This window comes from Pristis pectinata, chromosome 9 (genome assembly GCF_009764475.1).
Source record: "Pristis pectinata isolate sPriPec2 chromosome 9, sPriPec2.1.pri, whole genome shotgun sequence".
In the NCBI taxonomy this organism is placed as follows: Eukaryota; Metazoa; Chordata; class Chondrichthyes; order Rhinopristiformes; family Pristidae; genus Pristis; species Pristis pectinata.
Window position 1 is genome coordinate 55,046,956 of NC_067413.1, and position 12,374 is coordinate 55,059,329.

Consider the following 12,374-nt stretch of genomic DNA (forward strand, 5'->3'; position numbering starts at 1 on the left):
CAGTCCCTCCTCATGACTGAACCATTCAATCCCAGGCAACATTTATGTTTAATAATTCTTTTCTGAACACACTTCGTACAATTTACCACAATGGATTGAGAGGTCAAATTCTGGTAGGGCATATAGAGCAAATGGCAGGGACCTTGTTGGAGTGTTTATGAGACACCTTGGGTGCAAGTCCATAGCCACCTGAAAGTGGCAAAACATGGACAGGGTAGTGAAAATGAATTTTGGTATGCTCTTCTTCATAGGCTGAGGCATTGAGTATAAGAGTTGGAATGTAATGTGGGTGGACTACACTTAGAGTACTGTGTACAGTTCTTGTTGCAGAACTACAGAAAAGATGTAGCAGCGATAGAGAGAGTGCAGAAGAGGTTCAACAGGATGATCGTAATAGAGGGCTTTACTAATAAGGAGAGATTGGATAGGCTGGGTTTATTTTCATTGGAATGTAGAAGCCTTGGGGGGTGAACTAAGAGGTTTATAAAATTATGAGAGGCATCGATAGAATAAATAGTTAGAATCTTTTTCCCAAGGCTAGGGACTCTAGAACTAGAGGCACAGGTTTCAGGCGAGAGGGGAGAAGTTTAAAGGAGATCTGAGGGGTAGGTTTTTCCACACAGAGAGTGGTAAATATCTGGAACAAGCCGCCAGAGGAGGTAGTGGAGGCAGCTACAATTATAACCTTTAAAAGCTGTTTGAACAGCTACTTGGATAGGAAATGTGTAAAGGGATAGGGTCCTAATACAGGCAAATGGGATGAGCGGGGGTACGGTTGTATACATGGATATAAGAGCAAATGATCGGCATGGACAAGGTGGGCCAAAAGGGCCTATTTCTGCGTTGTGCACTTCTACCATTTTATGATTCTATGATAAATATGCTATTTACATGCACATTTAAACACCAACATACAGTTATAGAGCAATGAGACACTTCAGAATATGCTGGCTCTTTGAAAATGCTACCCCATTAACTTTTCTCCTCTGCTCTTTCTCCACATCACTGCAACTTTTTTCCTTTTCAAGTACATAATCCCTTTATGGAAAGACACTTCCATTCTGCTTCCACGATCCATTCTTTCAGAGAAGTCCAGATTTCAACACTTTGCTACATAAAATAGATTCCCTCACATGGTGCTATCATCAATTACATTTATGCTGTGTCCTCTCTTGAACATTCAGACAATGTACGCAGTTTCTTCTCATTCAAACTTTATTTTAATCCAAGATTCAGGGTGTGTAATGTTATACATATTAGTGGTGAATTCAGACTTATGTTCTGTTTTAGTCCTTAGCTCTGAAATCAAAATATAAGGTGATGCTGCTTACTGCAAAATTCAGAACAATAATGAGGGTGGGCTTCCTTTTACTAACACTAAAGCAGACCTCAACAATCCCTGGGTCCAATTCCAGCTGCTGCCTGTAAGGAGTTTGTATGTTCTCCCCATGTCTGCATGGGTTTCCTCTGGGTGCTCTGGTTTCCTCCCACATTCCAAAGATGTAGGGGTTATGAAGTTGCAGGCATGCTATGTTGGCGCCGGAAGCGTGGTGACACTTGCGGGCTGCCCCCGGAACATTCTGCGCAAAGATGCATTTCACTGTGTGTTTCAATGTGCATGTGACTAATAAAGATATCTTACTTACTTCAATATGGGATACCTGCTGTCCATGGGCCTTGCCTGCATGTTAGAAGTCTGCATCACATAGGACACAAAAATACATTACCAAAAGTACGTTACCCACGTTACGTACCCAATCCTGTTTAATAATCTTACTTCTAATAAAGTTCAACCACTCTCTTTAGCTATATTACAGAATTTCTGGGTCCACAACTCTAGGTTGAGAAGGTTCTTAGGCTGAGAAGCCCATGGTTTGTCTAACCACAACTGAATAGTAGAACCTATTAATGGCAGTTATACTTAGCTTAAGATGGAGGGAAGAGGTACTGATTCATGAAGTCGTGATGGACCCTGTTAAAGACTGCAAACCTCTTCTGTCTTAAATGGGTGAGCCCCTTACTGTCCCCTTGTCATAGTTTCACCAGCAATGCAGATGACACAAAAGTTGGTGATGTTGTGTACAGCGAGCAAGGTTGTCTCAAACTATAGCAGTATCAGATGAAAAGTTGGGCAGAGCATTGGCAGATAGAATCTAATCCTGACAAGTGTGAGATAATGCATTTTGAGAAGTCATATAGGGGTAGGACATATGCAGTAAATGGTAGGGCACTAAGAAATGTTGATGGACAGAGGGACCTTGAGCTTCAAATCCATAGTTCTCTGGTAGTGGCAACACAAGTCAATAGGGTGGGAAAGAAAGCATATTTGCATGCTTGCCTTCAAAGATCAGGGCACAGAATATAAAATTTGGAGGAGGTTATGTTGCAACTTACAAAACACTGATAACACCACACTTAGAATATTATATTACATTCTAATTGCCACACTACAAGAGGGATGTGGCTGTGCAGGAGAGAGGACAAAGGATATTCACAAGGATGTTGCCTGGATAGGACTTTAGTTATGGGGAGAGGTTGGATAGGCTGGGCTTGTTTTCCCTGGAGCAAAGATGGCTGAGGGGTGACCTTACAGAGGTATATAAAACTGCAGGAGGTGTAGGGGTATCTATGACCCCTAGGTCAGAATCTATGGTAGAGGTATGAGAAGCAACAGGGTTTAAGTTGAGAGGAAGGAGTTTTAAAGGGGATTTGAGGGGAAAGGTGTTTTTTTTTACAGAGCGTGGTTGAAATCTGGAACTTGCTGCCAGAGAAGGTGGCAGAATCAGATCCAATCACTATATTTAAGGGATATTTACACAGGCACTTAAATAGGCAAGGCATAGAAGGGTACGGTCATAACGTGGGCAAATGCAATTTGTGTAGATGGGCAAGGGGTCGGCTTTGACATGATGGGCTGAAGGGACCATTTCTAAAATGTACAACCCCATAACTTTAGGAGGAAACATCCTCTCTAATTCCTCTGTGTCAGGACCCCTCAGGACATTACATATTTCAAACAAACTCCTGATCAGTAAGTAAACTCTATACAGGAATTAGGTTGATTGTTACTCACGATTCATGTAACAACTTTCAGCAAAGCTAGTGACACAAAGTGCAATAATGTTCACACAGCCCAAAAAAGTTACAACGCCATCTCTCTTGACTTCACTGCTACAGTTAAAGAAAATCAAATGTAACTGCAAGTAGTCCTTCTCATCCAAGAAAGTTAGACCAATAATCTGGAAAGAATTCTTCTGACCACCCACCATTCACTTCTGCAGTATGTCCAGCTGTACTCAGCAGACGTGATATCGATGCAGCAGATGTAAGTCTAAACAACAGGCATCAATAAAGATTCCCTTGTTCTCATGCTAGGAGGGTCAAGCCAACAAACAAAATTTAAAATGGTATAGATCCTGGAAGACTTGCATTTATCACACCCTTGAAGATCTCAGAATCCTCAAAGCAGCTTACTAATGAAGTACTTTTAAACTGAAGACACTGTTAAAACGAGGCAAGGGGAACTCTGGAACAGGATTAGATGACACAGAAAGTAAACAAATCTTTACTTCATATTGAAATTATTAAAGACAAGGGTTAAGATACCACATAGCATAGTAAATACAAGTGTTTAGGCTTCAGAAACTAAAAACAGTTGGGACTGGTTCCTGGTTAAGAGTTGCCCCAACCGCCCCCAGCCCAGATGCTCCTTTGCCAGCCCAGTCACTCTCCCAGCAATGCCCTGGTGCTGGCCTGATCACTCCCTCTGAAATGTCGGTTGTGGAAACATGTCAGTTTGTGAACAGCTTTTACCATCAATCAAATTCCAAATTCAACAAAGAAGACATAATAATCAGTAAATTAACACCAAGCTGTTTTGTGCTCGAAAATAGCAGCTTCCAGAAAGTCTGTGCAACCCAAGATCTGTCAGTGCAATTGGTGCAACTCAACAGGTTCAGCGTTCAACTAATTACCACAAACAGCAAAGAGATAACCAGCCACGAGATAACCATTTAGATAATCTGTTTTAGTGATGTTGTTTTACAAGTGTCTGTCAATAAGGACGTTGCATGTAAGCTTTTAATGTTCTGACATCCTGCAAATTGGTTCTTATTTTTATCCACTTAAAAAAAAACTTGATTAACTAAAGATCTCTAAAAAGACAGAATTGACCTTAATATGAAACAAGATTGGGTAAAATGGACTGACCTTGACAATGACAAAGTAATGCTTGCAACTCTCCTTCTTGGAGGACAACCTGATCTTCTCCATGACCTGGCTCACTGGCTCATTTGCATGGATGTAAACTCTGGCCTGCAGGCCTTTCTCTTTCTTGACGACATCTGCTGTCAGATTGTAAGCCAGTTCTGCAATTAAACAGTGAATTATTAATCAGAGGTGGGTGCAGCACATTGGTTGGTCATATTTTTATGACACTCCTTGCTTATTTTGTAAGAGATGACAGTTGATTAGGAATAAAGTGCCCAGTTACAACGAGTGGTTGGTCATATTTTTATGACACTCCTTGCTTATTTTGTAAGAGATGACAATTGATTAGGAATAAAGTGCCCAGTTACAACGAGTGCAGGAAGGCTGGATTCTGGGTAATTAGCTCTGAGTGCATGGGTCTGTATTTGATCTATTAAATTTGTGCTGGTTAATGATCTTGACTCACCTGGATGTAATGAGCACAGCCATACTTTCATGCTACAACATGTCCATCACATGCCAATTTGTCCCACCTGTCCCTTTCCACCTTCTCCCTACAATCAATCATTTTTGCACTATGTGTACAGAGTCACCTCAGTGAGTATAAGAATTTTAATTCCATCCTGACCATTCAGAAAAGACAAAGTACGTTTCCAACATCTGCATGTAAAGAAAATCTCATTTTTCTTTTAAATGGTACATTTTCAAATCTAATGATATCTCTAATTAGGATTAATGACTTGAGTAAATTCATAGTGTTGAAATCTACTGCTAACTTTAACTTTGGAGCACATTTGCGACTCTGGTTCCCAATATGCAACTCTTACACACTACAACAAAGTAAATGTACCAAACACATAGCTGCTGATCCCAATAAATTTGGACTGCAGGACCTCAAGTAGGTGGGTCAGCATTACGCTTTCAAGGGCAAATTAGGGATGGGAAATAAATGCTGACCTTGCTGAAGGTGCCTAAATCCCCAAACAATGAGTAAATAAAAAGGCAAAGATATTGCATGAATAATTTGTACAAATACTCTCTCTCAGATGTTCTTTTGTAAATATTATTTATCATTACTTGTGGGTGGCACAGGGTTCAATCCTGACTTCAAGTGCTGTCTGTTCTCCTGTGACCATATGGGTTTTCCCCTGTGCTTCAGTTTCCTTCCACATCCCAAAGACTATTGATAAGTTAATTAGAGTCATAGAGCAATACAGCACAGATACGGACCCTTCAGCCCAATGAGTCCATGCCAACCACGTTGTCTACCTAACTAGTCCCAATTTCCTGCTAAGGGACCTGCTCTCCAGGTCCATATCCCTCCAGGCCCCTCCTCTCCAGGTACCTATCCAAGTGCTTCTTAAATGATATTATTGTACCGGCCTCAACCACTTCCTCTGGCTGCTCCTTCCATATGCTCACCACCCTCCATGTGAAAAAGTTGTCCTTCAGGTCCCTTTTAGATCTTTCCCCTCTCACCTTAAATCTATGACCCCTAGTTTCGGACTCCCCTACCCTGGGGAAAAGACTGTTACCATCCACGTTATCAATGCCTCTCACAATTTTAAACATTTCTATAAGGTTGCCCCTCATTGTCCAACGTTCCAAGGAATAAAGACCTAGCCCGGCCAACCTCTCCCTGTAACTCAGGCCCTCTAATCCAGGCACATTCTTGTAAATCTTTTCTGCACATCTTTCCAGTTTAACCAGGTTTTTCCTATAACACAATGACCAAAACTGTATACAGTACTGCAAGTGCGGCCTCACCAACGACTTATACAACTGCAACATAATGTCCCAACTCCTAAACTCTGTGCCCAAACTGATGGAGACCACAGAGCTAAACGCCTTTTTTACCACCCTGTCTACCTGTGAGGCCGCTTTCAACGAACTGTGCATTTGTACTCCTAGGTCCCTCTGTTCCATTACACTCCCGAGTGCCCGACTATTCACAGTTCAGGTGCTAAGCTGGTTTGACTTTCCAAAATGCATCACCTCACAGTTATCTGTATTGAACTCCATTTGCCACTCCTCGGCTCACTTCCATAACTGATCAAGATCCCCCTGTAATCTATGATAATCTTCTTCACTATCAACAATACCTTCTAACTTAGTGTCATCTGCAAGCTTACTGATCAAGCCTTGTGCATTCACATCCAAATCATTTATTTAAATAACGTATAACTAAGGTCCCAAAACCGACCCCAGCCTCCATTCCAAGAAACAACCTTCAAGAAACAACCTTTGCTTCCTACCTCCGAGCCAATTTTGAATCCACGTAGCTTGCTTTCCCTGTATTCCATGGCCCTAACCTTCCAGACCAGCCTGCCATGCGGGACCTTGTCGAAGGCCTTGCTAAAGTCCAAATAGAAAACATCCACTGCTCTACCCTCATCTACCCTTTTGGTTACCTCTTCAAAGAACTCCAAAAGATTCATCAAACACAGCTTCCCATGCTCAAAGCCATGCTTTACAGCAGGATCTTGATCAGCTGACCAAGAGGAATGGCAAATGGAGTTTAATTCAGTTAAGTGCAAGGTGTTGCATTTGGGAAGACAAATCAGGGTCAGATGTTCACAGTGAATGGTAGGGCCCAAGGGAGTGCTGTAGAACAGAGGGATCTAGGAGTAAAGTACATGGTTCCCTGAAAGTTGTGTCACAGGTAGACAGAGTGGTGAAGGTGGCTTTTGGCACGCTGGCCTTCATCAGTCAGGGCATTGAGTATAGAAGCTGGGATATTATGTTGCAGTTGTACAAGACATTGGTGAGGCCACATTTAGAATATTGGGTTCTGTTTTGCTAAACTATTATAGGAAAAATGTCATTAAGCTGGAAAGGGTGCAGAGGGGATTTACGAGGATGTTACCGGGACTTGAGAGGCTGAGTTATGGAGAGAGGTTGAGCAGTATGGATTGTTTTCATTAGAGCATGGAAGAATGAGAGGTCATCTTTTAGAGGTGTATAAAATCATGAGGGTCATCGAGAGGTTGAAGGCACTCAGTCTTTTCCCCAGGGTTGAGGAATCATGAACCAGAGGGCATAGGTTTAAGGTGAGAGGGAAGAGATTTAAGGAGAACCCGAGGGGCAACTTTTTCACCCAGAAAGTGGTCAGTGTATGGAATAAGTCGCCAAAGGAAGTGGCTGAGGCAGGTACATGAACCACATTTAAAAGGTACTTGGACAGGTGCATGGATAGGAAAGGTTTAGAGGGAGATGGGCCAAATGCAGGCAAATGGGACCAGCTTAGATGAGAATCTTTGTCGGCATGGACCAGTTAGACTGAAGAGCCTGTTTCTGTGCTGTATAACTCTATGGCTCCAAATAAAGTCTTAAAAACTACTCTAAAAAATTAAAATATTTAAGCAAGCTCAGTGAATTCGCAAGAACTTGAGGGACCAATCATTTCCCTCAGTACCTGACAGCCATTTATCTGCACTGACATGCATAAACCTGCTGATACTGTGCCAGATCTCACCCAACTCAGGTTTTGCCAGCAGGTCCCTTAGGTAACCAATAGAGAACAGTGTCAAGGTCATGATCCCTGCTGGACTCCAAGGCATCCAACATCAAAGTGCAGTAAAAGAATCACCTGCAAGTTCACATCCTCTGTGTTGATGCAGAACTGGGAGAATTTTGTGGAAGATTCTAGTTTTATGTAATTTCTTCCAGGTGACAACTTTTAAGATGAACATAATAATTTCTCACAAGGGAGAAGGGTAATGCAACAAGGTCACAATGCATCACTTTTTTGTTATCATTGGAATTCCTCCAATATAAGGGGATTGTGTTTTGGTTTGCTTCCAACCACCTTTATGCTTTCCAGCTGTATCCTCCACCATGTCTTTGATAAGGCAAAGGCGTATTCAGAACCAACACAGCAAGCAATTTACATGCATTAAGAAAGATCCCAATATGAGTGCATGCAATAGCAAATATTTCAATTTAGTATGAGTTGAGGTTGTCTTTATATATTTTCCTTCAATTCTTACTCAGGAGATCAACAGCAGTAGACTACCCCTCCTGCCAGGATTAAGTTCTCTATACTTAAAGGATTCTTCATTAGTTCAAGTCATTTTTAGTAACCACAATCACTGTTTGAATTCCTGTGGGAACAGGACTAAGGGCTTTCTATAGTTTATTTTCATTTAATATTACTAAAGAATATCCACAATGCACACACATTCTGAAATCTGTTTGCTGGCTGCACAATGGGACCAATTTTACTGCACTTCCAAACACCAGTGTGTGATGAGTCACTTATTTCCACTTCAAAGAAATCAGATGCATAAGCATGGTAGTACAGTGAGAACATTCAGCCCATCAAGCCTGTGACAGCACCAACTCCTCAGCTGCAACTATCCAGTTAATCAAAATGAAATTAGGTTTCAGATGACCCCCACATTATGGCTGTTCAGATAACAGAAATTTTCCCTTACAGAATTCACAAATCACTACCCAAAAATTTGAGATATGAAATAAAATTCTCTCTCATGGAATTTTTGTGAAAAAGAAGAAAATAAATGAACAGATTTTTTTCAACTGGTGTTTTTTGACACATGCGCAGGTGATACTGCTTCACAATACGGACTGTTTTCTAGGAATGTAACCCCCTGTAACACAGGGGTCACCAATAAAATTAAAATATACTGAAAGAAATTTCAATCCAGCATTACATTAATTTATAAATATGTTTCAACCTATGTAGTCAATTTAGCCCTAGATTCTTCAGCACAAAGGCAATTGCAGTGGTTCATGAAAGCTGTCACAACCTCATTCTCAAAAAAGTTAGGTCTAGAAAATAAGTGCTAGCCTTGCCCTTGATGCTGATGTTCTGTAAATGAAAAAACAAAGGATGGAATTTGTATAAAGTTCGGTTCAGGCCACATTTTGGCTCAATTCTTGGTGCCATACTGCTGCAAGAAAAAATATTTTAGCTTTACAATGTGTGCAGCATAGATTAACTGGCATAACATCATGGTTAAATTATAAGGGCAGGTACACAAACCTGGCTCATGTCCCAAAGATATGAGGTACACTAGCCATTTCAGATGATCAAGTACATAAAAAAACACAAGCAGGAGTCCCTCAAACCCGCCCCACCATTCAACATAATCCTGGCTGCACTGCCCCATACTTCATCTCCTCTTCTGTGCCAATTCCCCATTGTCCTCAATTCCCTGATCTTTAAAACATTCCTTTTAAAATACCCCTAATGATCTTGAATCCACAAACCTCCGGGGTAGGGAATACCAGAAAGAAGTTCCTATGTACCTCAGTTTTAAATGGCTGCCTTCTAATCTTATAATTCTGTCCCCTCATTCGAGATTCTCCCACACCCCTGTGATGCAACCAAAGGATCTTCTATGTTTCAATAAGATCACCTTCCATTCTTCTAAACTCCAGTTTGGGGGCATCAAGGGGAAGGAGCAACAAGCTTAAAGTAAGAGGAAAACAATTCAGCAAAAATGGTGGTAATTTGGAGTTCTTCCCCTCGATAATCTGCTTGTACATGATTGATTGAAATCTGCTTCGGGATAAATAAACAATGTGATTAAGATAAACTACAGTTCAGTCATAATTAACTGAATGGAAGAACAGACTTGAGGGTCTCAAATGTACATTCCTTTTGTAGAGAGCAAATGCAGATTGGGGACTGTCACTTTAATTCTCCATTCTACTCTCATTCTAAGCTATCTACTTATGGCCCTCTGCACTGAACATAGAACAGTACAGCACTGGAACAGGCCCTTTGGCTCATGATGTCAACCACAATGCCAAATTAAACTAAACCTATCTGCCTGCATATGATCCATATCCCTCCATTCCCCGCATGTTCATGAGTCTGTCTAAATGCCTCTTGAACTCCACTATAATATCTGCTTCTACTGCCACCCCTGGCGGCGCGTTCCAGGCACCTACCACTCTCTAATAATTTTCAACTGTTCTTACAATGTCCTGCACATCAGAGTTATAGATGTATAGAGCACAGAAACAGGACCTTTGGCCCACCAAGTCCATGCCGACCCATTTACACAAATCCTATTTTATGTTCCCTACATTCCCATTAATTCCACCACCACCACCACCAGATTCTACCACTCACTACATACCAGTGACAATTTACTGTGGCCAATTAATCTACCAACCAGCATGTTTTGGGGATGTGGGAGGAAATTGGAGCAGCCAAAGAAAACTCATGTGATCACAGGGAGAACTTGCAAACTCCACATAGAGAACACCAGAGGTCAGGATTGAACATGGGTCATTGGATCTATGAGGCAGCAACTCCACCAGCTGTGCTTAACCTGATTGATATTGACATTGGTATCGGTTTATTATTGTCACTTGTACCGAGGTACAGTGAAAAACGTGTCTTGCATACCGATCGTACAGATCAATTCATTACACAGTGCATTGAGGTAGTACAGGGTAAAACAATTAACAGAATACAGAATAAAGTGTCACAACTACAGGGAAGTGCACTGCAGGTAGACAATAAGGTGCAAGGTCAAACAAGGTAGATTGCGAGGTCAAGAGTCCATCTCATCGTATAAGGGAACCATTCAATAGTCTTATCACAGTGGGATAGAGACTGTCCTTGAGCCTGGTGGTATGTGCCCTCAGGCTCCTGTATCTTCTGCCTGATGGGAGAAGGGAGAAGAGAGAATGACCCGGGTGGGTGGGGTCTTTGATTATGCTGGCTGTTTCACCAAGGCAGTGAGAGGTACAGACAGAGTCCGTGGAGGGAGGCTGGTTTCCGTGATATGCTGAGCTGTGTCCACAACTCTCTGCAGTTTCTTGCGGTCCCAGGCAGAGCAGTTGCTGTACCAAGCCGTTATGCATCCAGATTGGATGCTTTCTATGGTGCATTGATAGAAGTTGGTGAGTGTCAAAGGGGACATGTCAAATTTCTTTAGCCTCCTGAGGAAGTATAGGAGCTGATACCAGCAGTTCTAATGGGGAGATAAAAGGGAAGCAAGCAGCAGTGGAAGCAGCTATTTTGAGAGTAGCTGTTTCTGAGGTTGAAGTGCAGAGGTTGAGGTCAATGTACAGAGGCTTTGACGAGGGACGCTTCAGTGAGAAGGTGAAATGGCAAAGACATCAAAGCAAAGTCTTTCCTTTTTCTTTTAACCTAGTAGTTACTAGAGGGGTAGCAAAGGCAGTCTCTACTGCTTTTTCTGTGAGCTGCGGGAGACCATGGAAAAGTTGAATGTTCCTGACGACTATGACTGCAGGAAGCATGTCCAGTTGCAGCTCCCCTCCGACCGTATGGATCAGTTCAGCGGCAGCTGAACTCCCAAAGGAGAACACAGGAGGCAGAGAATCACAGACAGGAGCTTCAGGTAGCTTGGTGACCGCCAGGACAGGTAAGCTGTCAGTGTTGGCTTAACTGCACTGACTTTAATGCAAGGAACCTTGCAGGTAAGCAGATGAGCTGAGAGTGTTGATTAGCACATGGAATTATGATATTATTGCAATCACAGAAACACAGTTGAGGGAGGAGCAGGTCTGGCAGCTCAGTGTTCTGGGGTATAGAAGTTTCAGCCATGATAGAAGGGGATACAAAAGACAGGGGCGGGGGGTAGGAATACTGCTCTGCTGATCAGGAGAGCATTGCAGCAGTACTCAGGGACGATCTCCTGAAGGATCGGCCAAAGAGGGTACAAGGGTAAAACTTAGAAATAAGAAAGGGGCAATCACTTGTGGGGTTATAACATAACCCTCCCAATTGACAACAGGACTTAGAAGAAGAGATATGTAGGCATTTTAGAGTAGGCTGTAAAAACAATAGGGTAGTAGCAGTGGTGGGGGATTTTAACTTTCCCAATATAGACAGGTATTGCCATAGTGTAAGGAGCTTAAAATGGAATGGAGACACAAGAGACTGCAGATACTGGAATATGGAGCAAAAAACCAAACTCCCAGTTCTGATGCAGGGTCTCGACTCACAACGTTGACCATCCCAAATTGGGTGAAGTTCATAAATTGCATTCAAGAGGGTTTTTTAAAGTAGTATGTAGAGAGTCCTACAAGGGAAGCAGCTATGTGTGACCTTGTATTGGGAAATGAGGATGGGCCAGTGGTGGGTGTCTGTGGAGGAACCCTTTGAAAGCAGTCACCATAATTTGACAAGTTTTAAGGTTGTCATGAAAGATGTTAAGGTT

At 42.1% G+C, this 12,374-nt stretch overlaps 1 protein-coding gene across 2 annotated transcripts in view; it reads right to left on the minus strand.

Moving 5' to 3' along the window:
• The window catches only part of itga9 (integrin, alpha 9), a 421,660-nt gene that overhangs the window by 270,357 nt on the left and 138,929 nt on the right, over positions 1-12,374 (minus strand). For both annotated transcript variants that reach the window (XM_052022797.1, XM_052022798.1), the window contains one exon: positions 4,210-4,367. In XM_052022797.1, coding sequence (XP_051878757.1) covers positions 4,210-4,367 — 158 coding nt within the window. The remainder of the gene's footprint in view (positions 1-4,209; positions 4,368-12,374) is intronic.